Source organism: Mauremys mutica, chromosome 18 (assembly GCF_020497125.1).
Source record: "Mauremys mutica isolate MM-2020 ecotype Southern chromosome 18, ASM2049712v1, whole genome shotgun sequence".
Lineage (NCBI taxonomy): Eukaryota > Metazoa > Chordata > Testudines > Geoemydidae > Mauremys > Mauremys mutica.
In genome coordinates this window covers 6,556,364-6,582,821 of record NC_059089.1, presented here as the reverse complement: position 1 = coordinate 6,582,821, position 26,458 = coordinate 6,556,364, and the positions used below count along the sequence as shown (strand labels likewise).

Here is a 26,458-nt window from a genome sequence, read left to right as displayed (position 1 = left end):
AGATGACAGAACAAGGAGTAATGGTCTCAAGTTGCAGTGGGGAAGGTTTAGGTTGGATATTAGGAAAAACTTTTTCACTAGGAGGGTGGTGAAGCACTGGAATGGGTTACCTAGGGAGGTGGTGGAATCTCCTTCCTTGGAGGTTTTTAAGGCCCGGGTTGACAAAGCCCTGGCTGGGATGATTTAGTTGGGTTTGGTCCTGCTTTGAGCAGGGGGTTGGACTAGATACCTCCTGAGGTCCCTTCCAACCCTGATAGTCTATGATTCTATGACCCTGTATATTGGCTAACCACTTGAGCCAAAAGGAGTAGTGGGAAGCAGTGCCACCTAGTGGACAGAGCACTAGATGATGACTTGGATTCAATTCTTGGCTGTGCCACTGGCCTGCTGGGTAACCTTGGGCAAGTTGCTTCCTGTCTCTGTGCCTCAGTCCCCCCATCTGTAAAAGGGGGCAATGATACCAATGTCCCTTGTGAAATGCTATGAGAGCAGCAGATGAAAAGTGCTAGATAAGACCTAAGTATATTATAATTACCACGTGTGTGGGCTGCAGTTGACGAGGCTTGCACATGGAGAGTTCTCTTGGTTTAAGGCCTCTGCGTAGCTGTGACATGACGGGGAGGGATGCAAAGCTATTTGCAGACGCAAGATTCACTCCAGGTGAATGGTTTCCAGCACACAGAGCCTTATGCACCTAGCGCAGGCTCAGAGACCCCATCTCTGACCCCCGGCTGGTGATGGTTTGCCAGTACTCCACGGCCTTGGACTCCAGCCATGGGCACGTTGCTGTAAGTGTCCAATACACTCACGACTGGCCTGCCGGTGATTCACAATGGTGGGACCAGTGCCTGTCTTGCTTCCTAGAAGTGGTGACCCGGACAGGTGCCTATTATTAATTAATAATAATAATAAATTCCCTGGCCTCCGGGATGGATTCTGAGCAGGTGGCCAAGAAGGCGGCTTTGCGAGAGCCCAACACCTCTCACAGCAGTACCATCCCCAGCTCATGCCCCCAAGACCTTGGATTCCCTTGACTGGCATGGAGCAGTATGCCCCCATCCCCCACAAAGCACCCTGCTCTCAGGGTTCTGTTTCCCAAGTCCTATTGCATAGAGCAGCACGTACTTTCTGCTTCCTAGGAGATGTCCTTGGACACTAGACTAGGGTTAGCCTGGTGCAATCAAGTCATAAACAAAGGGTTTGATTCTGCTCCCACCTGTGCTGGTGCAACATCAACAGGATAGTGCTGCTGCAGAGCCGCGTACGGGAGAGCAGAATCCAGCCTGCAAGGGCAGGGGCATTCCTGAGCTATCAGAGGGGACATTGGCCTTCACGAGCCTGGAAATGCTGGTTGGGCAACAACCACCCCCCATCCCCACATGGGAGTACAAGTTCATGGAAAAGGCAAGTCTCCTGGCTTTGCCCTCCTCGCTTGACTAGCAGTTATCCCCCAGCCACTGTTCATTACCCTCCCTGGCCTATAAACACCACAGCAGAGACTATCTGAATGTTATTTTCCCAGGATCAGAAGCCAGCATATAAACATCTCTCATTAGTAGCAGTTAGCACTGACTGATTGGCTTGACAAACCCAGAGGGATTTGTCTTATCTATGCTGTTTGTTTAGTCTGCTCTCAGCAAGGTTAAGACCCTGAATATTCCCTGCAGACACATGTGTAATGGTAAAGTTGATGTTTTGTTCATATATCTAAAGGTCTTTAGTCGGAGATAAGGCAGAAGGCTGCTTGTAACAGAATGTGTATGTCATGGGTGGCTGTGCATTGGAACGGGAGTTTGCTGTGGCGTCGGTGAGCACGTGCGGATATCTGATGCATGGTAGGGAAGACACACGAGCTTAGGTCAGGATGGATGTTCATATGGCCTTAACTGGTGATCTCATGGAGTGTTATGGATTGCGTTAACTGGGAATGCACTTAGCTCTCAGCTGCCAATGTTTCTTATGTGGGAATTTTTGAAATGGCATGATATGTATCAGCCCAGATTCTAACCAACCACGTTGGCAGGATGCTTTTGTCAGGCCTTTATCAATGCTTTAAAAGACAAACTGCCAGGTTAAAACTCTTACTTTGAAAAGCAAAACAGGAGCCCCACTGAGAGGATTCAAAGGGAAGGTTTAAAACCTAATCCCCGTGTCACTTTTGACGCGGTTTGGTTACTCTGTATCCACTCAGCTCCAGTGATGAATCGAGACAGTTTCATTTGATATCTAGGTTTCCATGCACAAGCCCAGGGCTGCAGAGATTGCAAGGGGGAGAGTTGAGTTCTCTTTTCAAATAGTTTCTATAGGAGTTTAAATCATTAGACCATTTGTATTGTGAAAGGGTCATTTTTTTACATCACCTCACTGGGGGCTCAAATCTGACCTGATGGTACCTCTGGTGGGGAAATTTCTGGTGATGCTTAGTGGGGCTAAGGAGTTTGTCTTGCCTGAAATTCACTGCAGTGCAGAGGCGCCAATACAAAGTCTAGGCACAACTTACAGGGACAAGACTTAGGCTCCACTTAAGTTAGTCCCCCTTTGGCCCTTTGGGTTGAAACAGGACTTACAGATTCCAGGGCCAGAAGGAACCATCATCTTGTCTGATCTCCTGTCCAGCAACGGCCAGAGAACTGCCCCAAAGTAACTCCTGGGGAAGATCTTTTAGAAAAACCTCCAGTCTTGATTTCAATATTGTCAATGATGGAAAATCCACCACTTTGGTAAATTGCTCCAGTAATTAATTATTCTCCCTGTTAAGAATTTATGCCTTATTTCCAGTTTGAATTTGTCTAGTTTCAGCTTCCAGCCTTTGGCTCGTGTTAGACTGAAGAGCCCGTTATGAAATACTTGTTCCCCATATAACAAATTACAGACTGGGATCAAGTCACTTCTTAACCTTCTCTCTGTTAAGATAAACAGAGGGAGCTCTTTATAACTAGAAGGCAGGTTCTCTAATCTTTTAATCAATATTGTGCCTCTTCTCTGAATCCTCTCCAATTTATCAACATCTAGGGACCGAATGGCTGGGCAGCAGTTCTGCAGAAAAGGACCTAGGGGTTACGGTGGACGAAAAGCTGAATATGAGTCAACAGTGTGCCCTTGTTGCCAAGAAGGCTAATGGCATTTTGGGTTGTATAAGTAGGGGCATTTCCAGCAGATCGAGGGATGTGATCATCCCCCTCTACTCAGCACTGGTGAGGCCTCATCTGGAGTACTGTGTCCAGTTTTGGGCCTCACACTACAAGAAGGATGTGGATAAAGTGGAGAGAGTCCAGCGGAGGGCAACAAAAATGATTAGGGGGCTGGAGCACATGACTTATGAGGAGAGGCTGAGGGAACTGGGATTGTTTAGTCTGCAGAAGAGAAGAATGAGGGGGGATTTGATAGCTGCTTTCAACTACCTGAAAGGGGGTTCCAAAGAGGATGGATCTAGACTGTTCTCAGTGGTGGCAGATGACAGAACAAGGAGTAATGGTCTCAAGTTGCAGAGGGGGAGGTTTAGGTTGGACATTAGGAAAAACTTTTTCACTAGTAGGGTGGTGAAGAACTGGAATGGGTTACCTAGGGAGGTAGTGGAATCTCCTTCCTTAGAGGTTTTTAAGGTCAGGCTTGACAAAGCCCTGGCTGGAATGATTTAGTTGGGGGATTGGTCCTGCTTTGAGCAGGGGGTTGGACTAGATGACCTCCTGAGGTCCCTTCCAACCCTGAGATTCTATGATTCTATCCTTCTTGAATTGTGGACACCAGAATTGGACTCAGTGCCACAGCAGTCGCACCAGTGCTGAACACAGAGGTAAAATAACCTGCCTGCTCTGCCTCGAGGTTCTGATCCCAGCCTAACATTCGCTCTTTGGGCCTGTGTCACACTGGAAGCTCTAGTTCAGCTGATGCTTCACCACAACCACCAAATCTTTTCCAGAGTCCCTGCTTCCCAGGGCAGTGTCCCTCGTTCTATGACTATGGCTGCACTCTTTGTTCCTCAGTGTCTACATTTACACTTAGCCATATTAAAACGCATAGCGTTTGATTGCGCTCAGTTTACCAAGCAATCGAGATCACACTGAATCAGACACCTGCTGGCTCTTCGTTATTTACCACTCCCGCAGTTGGTGCATCATCTGCATACTTAATCGTGATGGTTTTATGTTTTCTTACATGTCATTGATAAAAATGTTGAATAGTGTAGGTCCAGCAATAGATTTCCATAGGACCCCACTGGAAACACACCTGCTCAATGACAATTCCCCCTTTACAATTATATTTGGAAACCTACCAGTTAGCCAATTTTTCATCAGTTTAATTCATTTTATATCATTCTAATTTTTTAATTAAAATGTTGTGCAGTACCTAACTCTTGTGCTTTGCCTCAGAACTCCCTGTAGTCAGTTGTTAAAAAACCCATAACTGTTCTCACTTCTTCCCCTTCAGTGTAGGCCACGTGCTTCTGTGTTCTGCAGGGAGATCACTGCCTCTGAATTCCAAGGTGACCTCTAAAACTCCTGCCAGGACATGTACAAACCTGCAATATCCAGGAATAATCTGTGCCCAGGGCAAGACAGAGGGAGTCTTGATGAAATGTTAAGCAGCAATTTCCTGCCTCCGAGCCAGTATAACAGGGCAGTACGTGCAGCACATCCAGTGCTCTACCTGACCATTCAAAATCAGTGCCGCTGCCCCCGTGGCTAATAATGACCTCGTTTTACAAGGGAGGCTACCAGGGCCATTTGCAGTACCCAGCTTTGCTTGGCCAGTTGGTTTGTTTGAAATTGTTGCGTCTGGCTTAGGAACAAGCGCAGTTAAAGGGGTTAGGGAGCTTCCCAAGCACTCAGGCCCAGATCTACAAAGGGACTCAGGCCTTGCCATGCTGAGCATCACGCCACCAACTCTTGGGTGTCTAGAAAACTCACAGGCACACCACGGCGATCTCCAAAGTCTGAGTTAAGCAGCCAGTGCGGGGAGGCAGGCGCCTTAAGTGGGATCCACAAAGCCAGCAAGCTAGGTGCAGAGCATCCTAAACTAGCCAATGAGCGGAGAGCAGCCTGAGTCCTCCTCCCGCTCCCCCACCCCTAGCTAGAAGCCTGCATCTGGGCCTGTTGCTGCTTAGTGATCAGCGCAAGTCAGGGGGCTTCTGAGCCACAGACATTTGTTGCAGGAATGAGACAGGGGCCACCTCACTCACACCACACAAAAGGCCGTGGCAGAGGAGGGGATGCCATGTTGTAACGTCTAGCGCACTCAGCGGGGCTGTGGGAGACCCAGGTTCTGCCTGTGGGGAGGAAGGATTTGAAGAGGGACTGCTCAGGAGCATGCTCTCCTAGGCGCAGACTCCACGGGTGCTCCAGGGCTGGAGTACCCACATGGGGAAAAAATGGTGGGTGCTGAGCACCCACTGGCAGCTCCCCATCAGCTTCCTCCCAGGCCCCAGTACCTCCTGCCCACCAGCAGGCCCAATGGATCAGCACCTCCCACAGGCCACAATCAGCTGTTTCACGGCATGCAGGCAGGAGGCTCTGGGGAGAGGGGGGGAGGAGCGGCGCACTCGAGGAGTGGGGCCGTGGGGGAAGGGGTGCAGTGGGGGGCCCGGCCTGGGCCAGAGCTGGGGGTTGAGCACCCCCCCGGCACTTTGGAAAGTCGGTGCCTGTGCATGCTCTAACCACTGAGCAATGGGGGATGGCTCCCTGGTTTCACCTCTCCTTCCACTGTGGATAGATAACGAGTGACTCTGGAGCCGAGTGGTGAGGGCACGCCCACAAAGCGGGAGACCCTGTGCCCAGTCCCCTGCTCCCGTCAATCAGCAGTAAGGCTAAGATTTTGTCCCGGGTATTTTTAGTAAAAGTCACCGACAGGTCACCGGCAAAACAGAAAAATTCACAGAAGCCGTGACCTGTCAGTGACTTTTACTAAAAATATCCCTGACAAAATGGGGCTCTGTGGATCCCCACATTGCCTGAAGGGGGGCAGCTGTGCAGGGCCTAGGAGCCACTGCAGCAGCTGGGGGCTGTGGAGTACCCCTGCCACCTGTAGCTCCAGAGGTCCCCCACTGCCCGTGGGGGCCAGGAGCTGTGGGATGCCCCCACCATCAGCTTATCAGTGATCAGTGCGAGCTTGCCAGGGGCTTGGGGTTTGCCCCCACTGCCCAAGAGCTCAGGGGCTCCCCTGCTGAACTTGAGGGGTTCCCCCGCTGCCAGCAGTTGCAAGCTGTAGGGTACCCCACCACGGGCAGCAGCGTATCCCACAGCTCCCCACCACTGAAGTCACGGAGGTTGCTAGAAGTCACAGATTCCGTGACTTAATCATCAGTTATCCCCAGTAGAACAGCAGACTGACAGCGCCATGTCAGACTCACCCCAGTGGTGCGAGGTGGGAGACCCCTCTTCATACCCTCTGCCCCCATCAGGCAGACTGGGGAATTGAGCTGAGGTCTCCCACACCTCCACAGAGTGCTCAAACCTCTGGGCTAGAAATGATAAGGGCAGCAGCAGTTCCTCAACCAGATTTTGAACTGGATCCAAGCCAGTAGGGGCCAACCTCTGAGCATGTCTTCGGTGTCAGGCTCCACCCATGCTTTGTGAATTGCTCTGGGATGGAGGTGGCAGGCGGGTGGGTGGATGCCTGGAGGGAAGCAGCAGGGCACAGGCCTAGAGGCAGAGTTTGGGTATGTGGGAACTCCAACCTTGAAACAACACAGGCACCAAGCAAGTTCAGATGTTTGTAGAGTGTAGTGGGGCTCATGTAGGGGCCAGCAGGCCTAGTGGGCAGGCTGCAGATGCAGCCCAGTCCCCAAAGTTCTGGGGTGGCCTTATCAGGCAATCTGGAGGCCAAGTTACAGTCTGTCTTTTTTCAGGTTCTCCCAATCAGACAAGGGGCAGAGGGTCAGGTATGGGGATGTGACACTTTGTACCTCAGGGGAACACCCAGCACCCCCATGTTCATCCTTGTAAAGTAATTGTGTGGTATCCAATGCAAAGTTTGTCATGTCGGGTGTCTTCGGAAGGCTCATGATGCACTGAGCATTGTTGTTATAGTAATGTTATAGGCTGTAATTTCATGTATATAGTTATGAGGCTGAAAATGTGTCTTCAAGTCTTAAAATAAGCCCAGGCAAAAACTCTCCAAGAGCAGAGAGGCAGTTCACACCTCATCAGGGCAGGTATGGGACAAACCCAGCCCAGCCTCACAGGAACAAAGGACACTGGCCTAGGCAGCAACAAAAGGATCTGTTAGACTCTGAACGAGTCACCCCCCTTGGTTTGGTCAGTTTTGGACTGTGAGGAGGTGATGCTCACCTGACCCTGAAGGGTGGGGGGGCGCAAAGCCAAGAGGGAAGAAAGAACATGATAAAAGGGAGAGACGTTGGCCAGGCTCTTCCTCTGTCTTCCACCTCCATCTACAGACACCACTCCAAGCGACTCAAGCGCTGATCACAAGGGAGAGCCTGGCTGAAGAGCAACCAGCCAGCCTATAGTGAGAAGCATCTAAGTTTATAAGGGCACTGAAAGTCTTACATCAACTTAGAATGCATTTCGCTTTTATTTCATTGACCAAATCTGACTTCTTGTGCTTTGACTTATAATCACTTAAAATCTATCTTTATAGTTAATAAATGTTTGTTTATTCTACCTGAAGCAGTGTGTTTGGTTGGAAGCCTCAGAGACTCCCCTTGGGAACTGTTAAATTGACGAACTCATATAAGCTTGCAGCATCCAGCGGGCATAACTGGCCCCTGTAAGACAGAGGTTCTTAGGGTTGTGTCTTGGACCGGAGATATTGGCTGGCATCATTCGGTTGCACAATCCAAGGAGCAGCTTACATGCTAGAGGCTGTGCATGAACAGCCCGGGAGTGGGGGTTCTCACAGCACAGCAGGGTAAGGCTGGCTCCCAGAGTCAAGGATTGGAGTGACCTAGCACATCACCAGCCCAGATAACACCATAATGTCACAGTGGTTCAGTGAGCAGGGTGTATGTGCAACTTGTTACTCCAAGTGAAGTTCACACTTTAAGCACTGATATTTGTGATTTTAAGTGAGTCTTAAGTGTAGTGGCTATGAACAGTCAGAAGGAGGTCACAGTTTTGTTATTTTCTGTTGGATTATTTTGGGAAAGGGAAGTAGGAACAGGAAAATGACTGAAAGCAGTGAAGCGATTGCAAAGTTGGAGCTTTTTAGGCTGCAGGTTGCAGAAAAGGTGAGGGAGCATCAGAGATTATTGCAACAGAAAGAACTGGAGATAAAAGAGAAAGAGAGAGAAAGAGAGAGTGCGTGAAAACACCAACTGGACCTGCTAGAGAAGCAGAACCAGAACCCCCCCCCACCCAACCCCAATGACTCCCATCACTCCAAAAATCCACAAGTGGGAACACTTATGTCCTGCATACAGTGAGGATGATGATATTGCTGCACAGCTGACTACCTTTGAAAGGCTGTGTATAATACATGAAATCCCTGATAAGAGAGTTCCTACCCTGATTGCAAAATTAACTGGTAAAGCTTGAAATGTATTCAATGGAATGGCTATTGAAGAGGCTTTAGACTATTGTAAATTGTAATTAGACTATTTAGACTATTGTAAATTTAAAGATACTGTTTAATTTTCACTGTAAACATTCAGGGAGAAGTCCTGGCTCCACTGAGATCAACGGGGCACCCCCCCGGTTTCACTGGGGCCAGGATTTCCACCACAGGCTTTGCTGCCCCTTCGCCAGATGCAGCTCAAGACTACAGCGCTGAGACAGTTCATGGATCCGAAGGGTGTGGAGGCTGGTGAATTCCCCATGCTCTAGGCTCGTCCCTCTCCTGTCAGAAGCTTCCCAGCAGAATGAACTCGCTTCCTCCATGAAGCTTCAGACACAAGGAAACTCAGTGGAGCCCAGGCAGCTTCAGAGCACTGGCCAGTGCAGGCTCTGCTCCCACAAGCCCAGCCAATGACCTGGCTTCTCAGTCCTAGGAAGAGGGAGCGATGTCCGCTGCTGTCGGAGTAGAGCCAGGTCAATAGCCTTCATCAGCCCAGGTGACCGCATAGTCTGGATACTCGTCTTTCAGGATCTTTGTGGACACAGAGTGTTTTGCTCGACCAAAGCCCTGGAAGAGGAAAAAGGCAGCGCTGTGAACTGCGAAGGGTTCAGGAAGAGTCCTGGGGACAGAGCCCTGAGCACTAAGAGAATCCGAGAGGATGATCTGGGTATGGAAGAGGCCACCAGCACTTTGCCTAAAACTCCCAAATGACCCCCATCTACACCTGGCAACAATCCACACTGAACGCACTGCAGCTCAGCACAAGGTGCCCAGAACTGGAGCATCAGGGCAGGGCAGTCCTGGCCCAACCATGTCCCTGCTCCTAGAGGAGATTAGGGTTGGGAAGACTCTGAAGAGTGGCAGCATCCTTGGGCCACACAAGGTACCTCTCTCTTACTGGGTTTATCTAGGGCAGGTCTGGGGATCTAGAGTGTTTCTGGCAGAGGCAGTGAAGGGAGAAAGTTTAATCTCCCTCCTGCAACTTATTCTGCACTATTTCCCAGAGCTGGGTGGGACCCATACAGTTCTCTCTGCTCCAAGAACGAACAGTGCCACGTGGTCACTGTTAGCCCTTTGAACTGCTCCTTGGCAACATCTGCTGCTCTGTGCCCAGTGTGATGAGCAGCAGTCCAAGAATTTATTTCAATTCGGCTTCTTTCTTTGCCCATTTGGCTTTTGCTCTCAAAATGGAAGCAGCCACAAGCACAAGCCTTAATTAGGTGGGTATACTTAAAGGAACACAATCCCCCAGGAGGAACACGGTCACACCAGCATAGATGTGCTTGTACTGGGATAGCTATTCCATAGGGAAGGCGTACAAGCTATACAAGTATAAGGCACCTTTATACAAACATTTCTGCATTCATATCAGGGGGATTGTACTGCTTTAACTATACTAATGTAGTTAAAAGCAATAAAGAGTGTACAAGAATAACTAGATCAGTAGAAAGTTACACCCCTAACTAACACAGTTATACTGGTACAAAAACTGTGTTTAGACCAGGCATTAGACTACAGCAGGTTAACAGGCAGCAGGTTTAAAAAAAAGCACATAAGGAAATACTTCTTCGCACAAGGCACAGAACCTGTGGAACTCCTTGCCACGGGCTGTGTGTAGTGAAGTATACGTGGGCTCCCAAAAGGAGACCAGTTCATGGAGGATCGGTCCATCAATGGCTGTTGGCCATGATAGTCACGGAAGCAACCCCACACTTTGGATGTTTTTTCGGTCTTATAGCCCCAGCCTTCAGGAAGGGCTATTGGTTACCAGCCTAACTAATAAGTCAATACCTTTAAAGCTTCACTACCTTATACCCATTAGACAGTGGTAAGATGCCAGCTTCCATGTCAAACCTGCACGGACTGTGAGTGGGGGGGTTCCAGGCTGGTGCTGTTGCTCAGATAGCAAAGATACCAGCATAGGTGAAATGAACCCCTCTCCACCCATTCCCTTCAAGGCTGGTTACAAGTTTCTCAATCAAACCAAGAGCACCCTCCCATGGCTCCTTGCTTACCACAGAATATCCATAAACGTGGATCTTCTTCTCCTTGCTCTGGTGGGAGATCCTGCCCCCGCCCAAGCACTCGCAGTCGTAGCCTTGCTTCTCCATTTCTGCCGCAGTCTTGTCATAAATATCAGCTAGGGTGGGAGACATTGTAGGATGAACGTAAACAAAAGTCTATTAAAGTTCCTTCCCTTGGGGATATTCTTGGTCCATATGGAATATATGGAACACAGAATTCACACATGTGCTACCTACCCCCACACATACAATTGCAGGTTGAAGACATGCTTCAACTCTACCCACAGTTAAAGGGATACAGAATTGGTAGGAACCACAATCTGATGGCTCAGCACTATAGGTCCCATTTCACAGTTCTCATCTTCAGACCGTTACCATGGATCAGATCTGAACAGACTGTTCCTAGGCTTTACAATAGCTGGGAAGAATCCCAGCCCATCAAACTCGTGATCAACTTTCTGCTCAGTTATCAACAGCACCATTTGCAACTATTTGTATTCAGCTGCACAGTGATGGGGGATCCCTCCATACACTAGCAGTCTCCTGAAAGGCAGGTACCATTACAAGGCAAATTGCGATCAGTTTGGTGCACTCAGATCTAAGTGAGGCCCTTTGGGAACCCTGCCGGCAGCCTCAGCATTGAGCCACATCCCGTGTGCACCTCAGCTATGTGGGGCCCTGGGCCCTGAGGTGGCCACTGTCCCCCCGGAGGAGAACACTTTGCTCATCCCCGGAGCTTCGCACACACCACTGCCCACAGCCTGCCAGGAGCCAGTCACGCTCCCCACATTGCAAACAGGGGCCCTCAGGGGCACGGGGGTGGAGGGAACAGGTCCCTGGTGAGTTTGAGGCGGAGCCAGGCATGGAACCCAGGAGTCCTGGCTAACGGTGCCACCTGTCTGCGCTGTGCTGAGTGCCCACAAGCCCAGCCTGCCTGGCGCCCCCTGAGGGCCCCAGCACTGGGGGCGGGCAACTGCCAAGTCACAGCCAGGCTGTGCTAGCCCTGGGGAGAGCGGGCAGCGGGAGCAGCCCCCGGGCAGGAGCCACCAGGTCACTGACAGCCCCGCCCCCACCCCGGTACGCGGGCCCGGTAGCCCCGCCCCCACCCCGGTACGCGGGCCCAGGTAACCCCGCCCCCCACGGTACGCGGGCCCGGTAACCCCGCCCCTCACCCCGGTATGCGACCCCGCCCCTCACCAAGGTACGCGGCCCAGGTAACCCCGCCCCCCCCGCGGTACGCAGCCCCGGTAACCCCGCCCCCAGCCCCGCCCCCCCGCGGTACGCAGCCCCGGTAACCCCGCCCCGCCCCACGGTACGCGGCCCCGGTAACCCCGCCCAAAGCCCCGCCCCTCACCGTGGTACGCGGCCCAGGTAACCCCGCCCCTCACCGTGGTACTCGGCCCAGGCGTGGCCCCGCACGATGTCCCTGGCGGGCCCAGGGCCCCCCGCCGGCCGCACGCGGATCAGCACGTACTTGAAGACGCCGTCGGGGTCGATGTCCACGCTGCGGATGCCGCCCAACTGCTCCGCCGCCATCTTGCCGGCCCCGCGCCCCGCTAGCAGCGTCGCCCTGCCTCCGCCCAATGACGACAAGGGGGCGGGGACTGCACAGCGCCACGGCCAATCACGCTGCACAGCCGTGAAGCTCTCGCCCAATTAGAGCAAAGGGCTCTTAAAGGGGACGCGAACAGTGTAATCCTTAAAGGTGAGGGCGGGCGCCTGCGATTTTGCCGACAGACTATGCCGGTCGCTGGGCCGATTGGAAGGGGCGGGGCGGGGCGGCCGGGCGAGCGCGGGGAGCTCCGGGCCGGCCGGGCTCAGCGGCGCCAGGGCAGCGCCGGCCTCCTCGGGGAGCAGCGGGAGGGGTCCCGGGGGCGGGGCCTGCTGGGCGCTGCAGGCCCGAGACACCAGGCGTTGTACGAACACCCACAGCCGGGCAAAGGCCCTGAGGCCCGGCCTGACACCCCCCCCCCACCCCGCTCCCTGCCAGAACCGCCCCCGCTCCCTGCCTCTCACCCACTCCCTGCCTGACACCCCCCCCACCCAGCCTGTCACCCACCCCGCTCCCCGCCTGTCCCCCAGCCCCGCCAGACACCCCCCCCACCCCACTCCCTGCCAGACACCCCCCCGCTCCCTGCCTCTCACCCACTCCCTGCCTGACACCCCCCCACCCAGCCTGTCACCCACCCCGCTCCCCGCCTGTCCCCCAGCCCCGCCAGACACCCCCCCACCCCACTCCCTGCCAGACACCCCCCCTGCTCCCTGCCTCTCACCCACTCCCTGCCTGACACCCACCCACCCCGCTCCCCGCCTGTCACCCAGGCCCGCCAGACACCCCCCCACCCCGCCTGTCCCGCACCCCGCTCCCTGCCTCTCACCCACTCCCGGCCTGACACCCCCCCCCCGCTCCCTGCCTGTCCCCCCCCCGCTCCCTGCCAGAACCGCCCCCCCTCCCCGCCTGTCACCCAGCCCCGCCAGACACCCCCTCCCCGCCAGACACCCCCCCACCCCACTCCCTGCCAGAACCGCCCCCACTCCCCGCCTGTCACCCAGCCCTGCCAGACACCCCCCTCCCCGCCAGACACCCACCCGCTCCCTGCCTCTCACCCACTCCCTGCCTGACACCCCCCCACCCGGCTCCCTGCCAGAACCACCCCCCCGCTCCCTGCCAGACACCCCCCCCGCTCCCTGCCAGAACCGCCCCCACTCCCTGCCTGTCCCCCAGCCCCACCCGTCCCCCATCCCGCTCCCTGCCTGTCACCCAGCCCTGCCAGACACCCACCCCACCCCCTGCCTGTCACTCACCCCACCCCGCTCCCCGCCAGAACCCCCCCACACTCCCTGCCTCTCACCCAGCCCTGCCTGTCACCCACCCTGCTCCCTGCCAGAAACCCAGCCCCACCTGTCCCCCAGCCTTGCCAGACACCCACCCCGCTCCCTGCCTCTCACCCAGCCCTGTCAGACACCCACCCCAGCCTGCTCCCTGCCTGTCACCCACCCCACTCCGCTCCCCACCTGTCGCCCAGCCCTGCCAGACACCCCCCCACTCCCTGCCTAACACCCCCCCGCTCCCCGCCAGAAACCCCCACTCCCTGCCTAACACCCACCCTGCTCCCCGCCAGAGCCCCCCCTCCCTGCCTAACACCCACCCCACCCCGCTCCCCGCCTGTCACCCAGCCCTGCCTGACACCCACCCTGCTCCCTGCCTGTCACCCAGCCCTGCCTGTCACTCACCCCACTCCCTGCCTGTCACCTACCCCGCACCCATACTGACACCCAGCCCTGCCTATCACCCAGCCCACTCCCTGCCTGTCACCCAATCCTGCCTCTCACCCAGCCTGCTCCCTGCCTGTCATCCACCGTGCTCCCTGCCCGTCACCCAGCCCTGCCAAACACCCACCCCACCCCACTCCCTGCCTGCCACCCAGCCCCACTCCCTGCCTGCCACACACTGGGCCCTGCCTGACACCCAACCCCTCTCCCTGACATGCAGCCCTGTTGCGGTGCCTGACACCCTGCCCTGCCGCCTGGGACCTGCTGGTCGTGTTTTCCAGCAAGCCGAGTGGCTGCCTACCCTGGGGAAAGGCTGGGGTGTGGCACCGGCAGAAAGAGCCCCATGTGCCCCGTCGATTAAGCCCCTGAGAACTTAAATGCGGTTCTCCCCGTACGCCAGTGTCGTGCTCCTTTATGTTTTTGCATTAATAACGGGGGCCTATAAAGCAAGTGCAGCCAGTGTAACGCAACCTGCTTCTGCCTGAGCCTCCTGCTGCTGCCGTTCAAAGAGTTAACGGTCCCAGGATGAGCACGAGGGAGCAGTGGGTGGGTGCATCACGCCAGGATTAGCTCTCATCATTTCTGTGCCCCCAAGGTGGGGGTCTCAACACTGGCGCCCCTTGCTGCCTCCCAGTCCCTCCCTGTGGCATAGACTGGTTTTGGGCCCTGGGGCTGTTACTTTGGTCTAATTTTGGTAGTTGGCAGGGGCATGCACAGGAATTTAAATCTGACCCCTTTTGAGGGGGCATGGAAGCTCCCTGCCCCCCCGACCCCGGGGGAGCTCGCTGCCCCCCTCCTCCCCTGGCCCGGGGAAGAGTATGCTTTCCCCCCTCGCCACCAGGTCCCGGCAGGAGATCGATCTTCTCTCCCTCCACCCAGCCCCAGCCCTGGCAGGAACTTGATCTTCGTGGCCCCAGGCGGGAGAAGTTCTGTGCCCCTCCCCCCCCCCATGCCTTTGGTAGCTGGGTTTGGTGGGGAGGTGCTGCGTGTGTCTGTGGCCTGTGATCTACAGGTGAAACTGGATGATCTGGTGGTCCCTCCTGGTCTGAAGCACTATGATAATATGGGAGGCCTGGGACAGCCTGGCTCCTCCTTGTTCCCCAGAACAGAGGGTCTGCACCTCTGCTCATCTGGGTAGCACAAACCGATTCACTCACTGAGGATGAACATCCCTCCTCTGCAACGGCCAACGCGTGGTTTGTGCATTGCTTAAGCCTTCAGAATAGAACTGACGATGATCCTCTGTACCTGGGCATTTTCTTGACAAGTTTGTGCTCTAGTCACTGGCATCACCTATATATGGGTAAGGATGGTGCTGTAGTGTACTGGCTTTTGGAGTCTGTATGGGGGATGCTGCCCTCTCGTGGCTGGCTACCACTTCTGCCAGCTTTTGGAGTTGCCTCCCACACAAGTAGCAGAGGCGTAGATGTTTGGGGTGGATGGACCAGGCTCTGATCCCCGCTCCCCAGGCATGTGTCGCTTCTGTCTGCAGCACGTCACTTTGTCACACTTACAAATGGTCACTCACCCATCACTCCTCTAATGTCCCAGAGCTTCTAATAGTTCCTTTTCTTTGTATCTCATTCCAGCTAAGTGTTTTTTGGCCCCAGGCGGACTCTGTCTTGATGTTAGCAGGAAAGGTTTCCCCTGCCTCCCTCACAAGATCAGCACCTTCCTCACAAAACTATTGCTGCCCAGTCAAGTCAGTAAAGGCAGACAACGGCTGTACATTCAAGTTATACTTTATGGATATTCAAAGTAAATAGGTCTCTCATAATAAGTTTACCTCAGAAACTTTGCCGTGGGACACCAGCAGGAATGATACAACGAAACGTGAGAAAATACAGACCTAGTTCTGCTCTGCACAAGAGGAGTCGTGATCCGACTCTTCAATATGATGCATAATTTTTAAAAAGGAAATAAATAGAACATGCATTTATCAAAGAATTCTGTCCCGTTTAGGTAAAACCCTCCAGGGAGCCCAGCTGAGAAGATGCAGTTTCAGTCTTTTTATTTATTGTTTGTTAGATTAGGAGGCTGCAGCTATCAGGATCCACCATGACCTTGAAGCTGTGTAGCTGGAGGAGCTGTTTGGATCTTGGCCATGAAACATGGTTAAAGCCTGGATAGGATCCCAGACAGTGCAAAACCAGGACAAAGATGCTCCCAGTTTCCCCTGCTGCCACAAGAGGAGGAAGTCACAGCTCTGCAGGTGAAATGGGGGAGGGAACTTACGATGACTGGGATGGTGTGGAGGAGAAAAGCCCACCTGGCCTTATGATGAAAGGCAGGAAGTCCCACTGACCGCAGCGCTGCTGGGGAGGAACTCAGCTGGCTGAGAGGCAGGAGTCCCTGACTTTTGCCCCAACTATTCAGCTTTTACAGAAGACAAACGCGCATCTACTCAGCTAATGGGCACTATCTAGCTGGTGCAGTGGGGTGGTAGCTCCCCACAACAGTGCTGTCGTTGAGGGTGCCGCCTCCCAGCGGTGGCATGGACACCCCTGGCTGACCCAGCAGCCTGGCACAGGAACTGATGGTTTCCATTCCAATGCTAGTTAATAACTTCAAGTGTTTTTGACTTGATCCCTTGATGCTGGGCAGGCCCAAACTCACTGCTCGTGGCTCTGGTGCATGGTCAGAAGTTCCCTGGCCAACAGGTGAAATCCTAGACTGATGCGCTCAGAATGGAGAAGGGCATGAACCAAAACCAGGGATCAGCATGCACAGCTGGATGTCTCTTTATAATGGGCACCACCTGAGCACCCTGCCACCTGGGGAGGTTTCCATTTGGCTCTGCATGTGGAACCTCCACCTTTGAATCAGGGGCTTGGGAGATAGGATGTTTGGATCCAGGGATGTAGTTCTGGTCCATCTCTCTAGATGGCAGCAACACTCGGTGGTTCCCTGTGGTCAAGGACAGAACATTCCCGTCACCCTCCATAGCAAGGTCATTTTCTCCCTCTGCTCCCCATATTGTAAGGTCAGAGGCCTTTTCTGCAGCCACAGTAGGACAGTTGCAGCCATGAGCGAAGAAGCAGAGAGTCACATCCTCGCATTGCCTCTAAATTACATCCAAACAATGTAATATGGGGCTGTGAAGAATGTGCTCCTGTCCTAACAGTGCCACCACCACCAGATAAAGAAACAGAGCTTAAAATGTTTAAAGAAAACGTTGACAGCATTCTGCCTCGCAAGGAGTCACTTCTCAACAGTTGTGTTGTGAAATCTCTACTTCTATTGTTTTGTCTTTACAATGCCCAGTTCTCTACTGTTTATCTGTAGGGTCTCTGTCTGGTTCTTTGATCGTTTCTGTCTGTGGCATAACTAGTTTTGCAAGATTTAAACCAACTCAGGTGCTGGGCTCTGACTGGGTAAAGAATGGTTTCGTAATGGGCTAGGATGGGTGAAAAATACTGTCTTGCAGCACTTCAGTTTACAATGGTTGGTGACGGTAGAGCTAAGCAGGACTCAAGTTTCACTGTATAAACTGGGGTCCAAAAGGAAGTTCGTTAGCACCTAACTCCAGGACACAACCCGAGATCAGAGCTGCCTGACCTCAACACCTGCCAATCAGACTGTGCAGAAGCTGGAACCCCAAATGACCTGATCCTGCCTGGCCACCAGGAAAAGTTTGTTTGCCTTATTGGGAGTGGTGAGCAGTGCCTGCTTAGCGAGTGTGTTCTGTTTTGGTAGCTGTTAATAAATAGAGACTATTGTTGTGTAAGGCTCCTTCACTGGTAAAAGACCCTGCAGACCCGCAGAAGATTATGTCCTGAGCCCTAGGAACTGGGTAAGGGTGGGTGCCTTTCGCCCAGAGCATTAGTCACTGGGTAAGGGCAGGTGCCTTTCGCCAGCGGCAGCTCCAGGCACCAGTGCTCCAAGCGCGTGCCTGGGGCAGCAAGCCGTGGGGGGTGCCCTGCCGGTCCCTGCGAATGCGGCAGTCAGGCAGCCTTCGGCGGCGCTCCTGTGGGAATTCCACTGGTCCCGTGGATTCGGCAGCAATTCAGCAGTGGGTACGCCAAGTCTGCGGGACCGGGGACCTCCCGCAGGCAAGCTGCTGAATCCAGATGACCGGGGACCTCCCGCAGGCAAGCCGCCGAATCCACGGGTCCAGGGACCTCCCGCAGGCACGTCGCCGAATCCGCGGGACTGGGGACCTCCTGCAGGCACGCCGCCGAATCCACGGGTCCAGGGACCTCCCGCAGGCACGCCGCCGAATCCACGGGTCCGGGGACCTCCCGCAGGCACGCTGCCGAATCCACGTGACCGGGAACCTCCTGCAGGCACACCGCTGAATCCACGGGTCCAGGGACTTCCCGCAGGCACGCCGCCGAATCCGCGGGACTGGGGACCTCCCACAGGCGCACCGCCGAAGGCAGCCTGCCTGCCGTGCTTGGGGCAGCAAAAAAGCTAGAGCCACCCCTGCCTTTCGCCCCGAGCATTGGGAACTGGGCAAGGGTGGGGGTGCCGGTGTTACATCTTGAGCCCATGGAAGTGCCTCGAGTGGGTAACAGAATTGTCCAGGGGAAAGGTCAGTTCTCAAACTCCCTTCTCCATTTCACATGGCCAGTAACACATCAGCAAATGGGGCTTATACCCCCCAGTTTACAACAACACCCCCCCCTTCACCTCCAGGGAGGCTCCAGGCACAGATCCAAGGCCACCTGTGGCTCCAAGCTTCGGGGGTCAAACCCTAACAGCCCCAGCATGAACCCCAGGGAGTTGAAAGGGTCAGAGTCAAACTTGGCCGCAAAAGAAGGGCTGGTAAGAAATGAGCATTGATGAGATGGCAGAGGACTGGGCGGTCCCAGGAAAGACAACAAAACGGACTGGTCTCTAAAGGCTGGCACACTTCCTTGGCAACCCAAACACAACAGCCCTCAGCTAGAGCATGGAAACTGACCCTGACCCGTGGGTTGCACGGCCTGTGCTGAAGGGAAGCCAACAGCATGGAGAGGGAAAGCTTTAGGATTCCCTCTAGGTCAGCGTTTCTCAAAGGGGTCTGCGAGGGCACTCCTGTGGGTCCTCCGCCCCTCTCAGTGCCTCCTGTTCCATGGCCTGCAGGAGGGCCTGGGAGGAAGGGGGAGGAGCGAGGACGGGCATGCTTGGGGGAGAGGGTGGAAAGAGGCAGGGGGCCTTGGGGGAAGGGATGGAGTGGAGGCGGGGCCCGGGGCTGAGTGGGTGGCTTGGGGGGCCCTTGGTTTGCTAACGTTTGGGAACCACTGCCTAGGTGAACCTCCCCAGTGCACCTGTAACACAGCAATGGGCACATGGTGTTCCCTGGGGCAGATCCTCGTCTGGTGTAAGTCAGCGTCTCTCACTTGACATGGATGCTGACTAGGGCAGCTGAGGGTATGGGCTGGGAATGCAGGAATTTGGTCTCAGCTCCTCGTGTCCAGTGTTTGGCAGCTGATCGGCGTCTCTGCACTGCTCCCCTCTTGCTGCTCACTTCACCTTTGCATTGTAAATGAGGCAGAACTTGTGCCCCCTTCTCTTGTTGGCTGAGGCAGCCCCAAAAGGTGGGGCTGCCCTGGCTCAGAACTCAAGCCCTAGGGACAAGGAGAATATTGCTAATACCTATCGCTCAGCAAACACAAACGTCTTTGCAGCCTCCCCCACCCCTCGGGGATAGGTAGGTGATTCTACCCCCAACTTATGGGGGAAACTGAGGCACAAAGTGGTTAAGTGATTTGTCCAAGGTCACGCACTGCATCAGTTTCAACTCAGGACTTAGAACTCCAGAGCACCTGACTCTGTCTCAGCTGCACTTTCCCGCGGCTCACTTGACCCCAGTCAGCGGCTTGACTAGGGGCAGCCCTGGGGGCACCATGCAGGGCCCATCTGCAGAGGGAAGAGCAGGGCTAGAGAGCAGACACGCTGCTACCCGTATCTGGGCCAGCAGCTCGCCCTAGAGCAGCAGCCTTGCGGAGGCGGCAGGGGCTCCCAGCAGCAAAGGGGCAGCAGTTCCCATGCACTGGAACCTGCTCAACTCCTCTCTCATTCCACCTCAATCAAAGGCGTGGGCCAGTTCACACCCAGCCCCCCCGAGCGCTGAAGGCAATGGAACTGCATCTGCCGCCAGCGGGGTTCAGGCTGGCCCCTGAGTACGCAACCAGCATGTGGCAGTACTAATGCTGCACAACAGGTCTCCTGCCCCTGGCTTTGCATGCTCACTGGGTGCCGATCCTTGTGCTCTCCCACCCGGGTCAGGTGGGAGCAGAACAGGAGCTGTTCTGTTCACAGGGTGCGCACTATGCCTGGGCACAAGGGGTGAGTGGATCCACCAGGGGACCTGTCGGCAGCTCCCTTTTGCTTCCCTAGGAAGCACCAGCTCCAGCATGCACCCAGAAGGGAGGGCTCTGAGGAGAGTCGCAGGTCTGGGAACCCTGCTGCCAGTGCGGTCAGTCTGGATTTACACCAGGCTGGCTTCCCTGTGCTCCCTGTGACATGCATCCGATGAGGTGGGGATTCACCCACGAAAGCGCATGCTGCAATACGTCTGTTAGTCTATAAGGTGCCACAGGACTCTTTGCTGCTTCCACTAGAGGACAACAGCCTCCTGCTGCTATCGGTAGTGGAGTTACTCCTCCAGCTCAAGCAGGCAAGGCTTGTGGGTTGAATCTAAAGGTCCTGCTCACAGCCCATGGCGGGGCGGGGCGGCATGGGCAGGGCCTGGCCTGGCCCGTGGAGGGTGGCTGCATTCACCAGGACTATCAAGCAGCGCGTTCAGCAGCATGAACTGGTGGCTGCACACCGTGGCCCAGTGGCTTGGCTTTGCCACGCAGGAGCTGGGCGCTGGATGCAGGGTCACTATGTGCTGGGACGGGCAACACCGCCCTGCCCGCTCAGTGAGGGGGCCCCCGGAGCCAGCCAGCCTTGTCACTGGGCAAAGAATGAAGAGCCAGGGCCGGCAGCCGCCTGAAACCCCAGGGGGTGACAGCAACAAAAAGCCCCCCCCCCCCCCCCGCTGGTGAGGTCAGGGCCCTAGAACGAACAAACGGGGGGGGGGGGATCCCAGCCGACCCAAACCTCAGCCAAGGGGGTGAAGCCACAGAACATGGGCCAATGACTGAAGCAACCAGGGCACACAGCGCTCCAAGATTGACAGCCCTGGAGGCTGCACCCCCAACCTGCAGGTGGGTGCTGTTCACAGGGCCCCCCCGGGGTGGGGAGGGCAATTCAACCTCGTCAACCCTCCGCCTCGGCCCGTGCCAGCAGAGGGATCACTTGGTGCTTTGGTTTTAAGCCCAGCTGATGTTACACTGTAGCCAAATGCTGGACTTGGCATCACGTCCGGGTTGTTGGAGTCCCACTGCATGAAAGAGACGACCCCCCGGCCTGCTTCTGCCATTACGTTCCCATCCGCCTGGAGAAGCTGAGATCGCCACAGAAAAGATGCCAGGGAGAGGGAAAGCTGCTGGCCTGGCACCTGTGGCTTTGCTGGGTGATTGCACAGCTGAGATGTTTGGAATCCAGGCCACCTCCCGCCGGCTCCACCTCGAATGCCCCCAGACAGGCGCTGCAGCAGGGGGCTGTTGCTAAGGTACATTGTCCTGGCCACGCTCGCTGGGCGGCTGGCATCTGACAGTCTGAGTGCACCCGAGAGACGCCAACACTCATAAAAGTCATTCGCCTTGTCCAATGGGATTACCCCCCCCCCGAATCCATATGTGGAGCTGCACCCGTCTTGGGCTCTGGCGCGAGGGCGAGCTGCAAACCCAGCAGAGACCCCATCTAAAACACGACTAGTGCCAGGACCCCACCAAAAGCAGGGGTGCGGAAGGCTCTCAGATGCATCCAGCCAGGGGAGGGGACCAGAGACAGCAAACCCACCATTTCACTTGGCACCGGTGGGCCCCCCGGCCCAGGAGCGAGTGGCCGTATCCCCGCAGGTCAGGGTGGGCTCTCTGGTCGAGGTGGGGCGTGGGGAGGGGCACCTGCTGCTTCCAGCCACATGGTGCAGCCCTGGGATGATGGTGGAGCTCAGCTGAGCAACAGGGGACGGGGCAAGGTGACAGCTCGTCCCTCGTCCTTTGGGACGGAGCAACAGGGGACGGGGCGAGGTGACGGCTCGTCCCTTGGGACAGAGCAACAGGGGACGGGGCGAGGTGACGGCTCGTCCCTCGTCCTTTGGGACGGAGCAACAGGGAACAGGGCGAGGTGACGGCTCGTCCCTCGTCCTTTGGGACGGAGCAACAGGGGACGGGGCGAGGTGACGGCTCGTCCCTCGTCCTTTGGGACGGAGCAACAGGGGACGGGGCGAGGTGACGGCTCGTCCCTCGTCCTTTGGGACGGAGCAACAGGGAACAGGGCGAGGTGACGGCTCGTCCCTCGTCCTTTGGGACGGAGCAACAGGGGACGGGGCGAGGTGACGGCTCGTCCCTCGTCCTTTGGGACGGAGCAACAGGGGACGGGGCGAGGTGACGGCTCGTCCCTCGTCCTTTGGGACGGAGCACAGAGGAGGAGCTCCCTGCCCAGGAACAACTGGGCCCAGAAGGGCTGGCGCATAGGCAGAGCCACGGCTCCCCACTGCCCCATTCTGGGCTTGGCTGACTGCATGGCAGGGGCTTGCTGCACCCAGGGGCGCTGGAACAACTTGTACAGTGGGGGTGCTGAGAGCTGTAAACCTAGATGATGGAAACCACTTCAAGCCAGCAGCCCCAGCCCCAGCGTACCTTAAACAGGCCCCCCACTTCTCCCCCTCGCCCATCCTCAGGTAGCTCTGGGCAGCTCCACCCCTCCTGCTCCAATGCAGCGCTCAGCCGGCTGGTCGCCTGCCAGCCCCTGGCTCTGGAGCTTGGGCGTTTGGGGGTAGGATGGGCAGGCCGACACCATGGGGAGCTCCAGCCACGGGAGCGGGTTTGCTGCATTGGGGGCAGTGCTGGAGTCTGAAGGAAGTAGCTGGGCTGAGCAGAAGCTCCCTGGACTCCAAAGAGACCACGACTCTTGTGTGGCCCCCGTCTCGGCCCGTCCCCGAGTGCAGGGCACTGCCACAGCCTGGGGTGCTTCGCTGGGACCCCGAGGCTGGTGTCATGGACACGCTAGCACACGAGGGCCCCTGCGGGAAATCCCGTGGCCCAGGCAGGCCGGACACGCCTTGGGAAGGTTAGGCAGCACCTGCTGCTGCTGCAGAGAACAGGAGGGGAGCTAGCCGAGCGCCTTGGGCTCTCAAGATGGCGGTGGGGGGCGGGAGATGGGGAACACACCGCAGGCAGCTGGCTTCAAACAGCAAGTTGGCTGGGCAGTGCCACAGCGGGGTAGGGGCTGAGGTTAGAGCTGCTAGGTTGCAAGGAATTCATTAGTCCTAAGGCTGGCAAGGGACCCAATCCGGAGATACCCGCCCTGGCTGCAGGGAGGGGCCTTCCGTGGCCCTCCATCCCTCAGCCTTCCCTCCATGAGCCCCGTTTTACGCCAGGGAGCACCCTGAGGAGAGGGAGGGAAGAGCTCCTCTGGCACACAGCCCTGCAGCATGTGCAGGGATCCTGCTAAGGGCAGGAGATGCTCCCAGGCAGGATTTGGCAGAGCCCAAGCTGGCAATCGTCCAAGCTCCTTTGCTGGGACAGAGGAGAAACAAGGATGGCAGCAGCTGTGAGCGTCCTCATGGGTCAGTCACCTGCTGCCTGGACCTGGCAGCGACTCCAGCACCAGCCCAATGGCAGGGAGGCCAGAGTGAGAGGTGCTCATCCCCCGTCTTCCGTGCCCTGCGCCTGCACCCTCTGGGAGAGGCTCATTGCTGCTCCCAGCCCACCAGCAGGGAGCTCCGGGGATGCCCTCTGCATGGCAGGGCGGGGGAGCTCCCACAGGACGCCTGGCTCCGGCCTGTGGGCAGGGGGCAGTCAGCGGGGCTGTATTTACACTAGGCCCAGCTGATTTCCAGCCCTGCGCACAAGCACAGCAGCCCCTCCAGAGAAACTGCAGCCTAAACCCAGCCTCTGCCGTAAGGACTGACCCAGCTGGGCAGCCCCTGGGAAACCCCCCTCAGCCCCCCTGCTTTAAAACACAGGCCACCCCTACCCCCACCCCTCAGAGCCAGGTTCCCCCAGCAGGTGTGTGCTGGCATAAACACCAATCCCACGAGCACGCGTAATCCATGCCTGTACCTCGCACGATCCCTGCCCCATGCACGTCCATGCCATGCCCCCTGCACGCCAGCGTTCACTCCCCTCCCCACTCAGCAGCTGCGCTGGACTTCGCCTAGAAGTGTAACCAGAAAACATTTGGCACTTTCCCTGAAAGCACGTGCGCCACCCCCCCAGGTGTCTGCACCCCCCAAACAGACCCCTCCCTTCACAACAGCTTTAACCCTTTGAACCATGGGGTGGCTGCTGCAGAGCGCAGCTGTCCCGCTAGCCCAGGCCTGTGGCACACTCAGAGATGGCAATAACAGGAGAGGTGGAAAAACAGCCCCCGGCTGGCACTGTGGCCATCCGATGCCAGGGAGGTGCAAAGGCACGTGGTGGGGTTAATTTAACCCTGGACTTGCTGGGCTGTTTGCAGCACCGGAAAGGGCCAGTCCAGCACTCCGATCTGCCTCCGGGATTGCTCTTTGGTGATCCCGCTGTTCGGGCCCTGGGGCCCTGCAGTAAGCAGTTCCCGTCACTCAGGAGTGGGGCCCGGCCTAGGGCAGTAGCTCCCTGGCAAAGATCACAGCCTCCCTTTGCTGGGCAGGGAGACACCTGCTCCCCCCGCCCAAGCCAGAGCGAGCGGAGCTCTCCCTGCAGCAGGCTGGTGGGTAAGGTGCCGGCTAGGACGGGGAGCGTCTGCTCGCTCTCTGCACGGCCCCACGAAGGAGCCTCCCCAAATAAACCCAAGGGCTGCTGGCGCGGTAAGTCCCGAAGCCAGAGCAAGGCCATAAGAAAGAGGCTGTTCCAGGAAGGTGGCCCCCGGAGAGCCGCGGAGAGCCGGGGCTGGCGTGCAGCAGGATAAATCCTGGCTCGGGACCCGCTGGCTCATTTACCGAGGAGCTGGGCAGGGGGCGGCAATGTCTGGGTGGGGCGGCTGAGGCCCTGCTTCCTGCCCCCTGCAGAGAGGTGCAGGGATGCCTGGCAGCGGCTGTCTCCGGGACAGAGCCCCCGCACGTGGCGCTGCTTACCCCTCCCCAACTGACATTAGCTGGCCTGTGGCCACCCTCTTCCACCACCACAGCTGCCTCCACCGGGCCGGGCCTGGGGCTCACTCCCGCCTTGGGCCATCAGAGAAAGAATTACTGGGCTGTGCAATGCTCTTGGCTCAGGCCCCACCTCAGCCCTGCACTAGGCTCAGCGCTCGTTAATACCATCAGTGAAGTTCAGGAGCGGGGAGCGGCAGCATGGCTTTGAATTCCACTAGGGACACCAAATTGGGCAAAACTCCAGATGGGTTTGAGCCCCTGGGGGACCCAGGTGGCATCGCAATGCCTGGAGAGGAGCAGCGGCGGAGACGCTACCAGAAACAGGCCACCCTTCTGCAGTGCTCCTCCGGCACGGGGTGCTGAGCCGCAAGCAAGGGCAGCCCAGGGGCAGGAGTTCTCCCGCTGGGCCTGTCTCAGGAGTTCTATTCTCGATGAGAATGCAGAGACCAACCTCGCTCTAGATCCTGCTGCAACATGGGCTGGCCCAGGATTCACTGGAAAGCCCTAGGCCCCATGGCTTCCAGGGCCCCCGCTCCCCCAGGATTCCTGCACTACGGGCAGCCAGCACCGGACCCACCTGGGCCTGGGGCCCCTCCATTCCCAGAGGAGCTGGCCACACACAACCCAGGGAGCGCAGCCCTCTCAGAGCTCTTCCTTGGCTTTGCACACAGGGCCAGGTGGGTACCAGGCTCCCTGCCCAGGTATGCTGGGAGGGGTGGGAATGCCCTGCTGCAATGGAGAAGAGGGAGGTGGGCTTGGGCCTTACTACTGGGGGGAGAACTGGGGGCGGCCGCTGCTGGCTTTGCCCTGGAAGTGGGTTATTGTCAGTTACAGATAAAGTGCATCAAGTGTCTTGGAACTTTTACGCCTCACGGCCTCCACCCTAAGTCAGGCACTAGCAGATTCCCATGCTGGCCTGGCACAGCAAGAGCGTCCTGCCCCAGTCTACACGGCGCTGCAGGGCCTGAGCACCCCACAGGACGGGGCCCTGGTGTGGGCAGCTGAGGCTGACTCAGCACTTGGGAGGGGCTGGAGAGGGACCAGGGGGATTTTGGCAAGTGGAAGCAGCATGTGGGGACAGGTGGGCAGCTGTGCACAGGCCTGAGGGGAGGGAATGCTACTGCCTAGAGACCACCTAGAGCCTCATACTGTATGGAGAGCTCCAGAGCCGCATGCCGCATAAAGACCAGCTCTGTGGCACACCGCAGAGACTCGTACTGTAGAGACACTGTCTAGCGTGCACTGGATTGAGCCTATTGGATAGCGCCCGTACCGAGCACACATTGTATGGAGACTCAGAGCGTATCGAGCCCACACTGGACAGCAGGGCTGTAGCCACGAGTGGACCTGGAGGGCCGTGGCCCACCCACGTAGCATCCCGGCCCATCCCCCAGCCCCAGCTCTGCTCCGGCCCCAGCTTGCCTCACTTTGCCTGCCCGCCCAGCACTCCAGCCGCGGAGCAGGGTTGGGGCGCAGGGGCTGGCTCTGCTCCACCTGCCTGGTGCTCCTGTGGGCAGTGGGGGGCTTTCCCCTTTGC

At 56.8% G+C, this 26,458-nt stretch overlaps 2 protein-coding genes across 3 annotated transcripts in view; both read right to left on the bottom strand.

Moving 5' to 3' along the window:
- Positions 1-8,566: 8,566 nt before the first annotated feature.
- Positions 8,567-12,136, bottom strand: PHPT1 (phosphohistidine phosphatase 1). The gene is made up of 3 exons (XM_044992451.1): positions 11,924-12,136; positions 10,527-10,651; positions 8,567-9,078 (listed from the first exon to the last, which is right to left on the bottom strand). Exons 1-3 carry the CDS (start codon positions 12,069-12,071, stop codon positions 8,986-8,988), a joined length of 366 nt encoding a protein of 121 aa, XP_044848386.1. The 5' UTR covers positions 12,072-12,136; the 3' UTR covers positions 8,567-8,985.
- A 3,474-nt stretch (positions 12,137-15,610) lies between these two features.
- Positions 15,611-26,458, bottom strand: part of AJM1 (apical junction component 1 homolog) — a 35,775-nt gene continuing 24,927 nt past the window's right edge. Inside the window, exon 4 of one of the 2 annotated variants that reach the window (XR_006574161.1) lies at positions 15,611-16,715. The gene's annotated coding sequence lies outside the window, so the exon portion shown is untranslated. Of the gene's footprint in view, positions 16,716-18,125; positions 19,361-26,458 lie in introns of those variants that run through there. The other variant, XR_006574162.1, reaches the window with a different exon arrangement.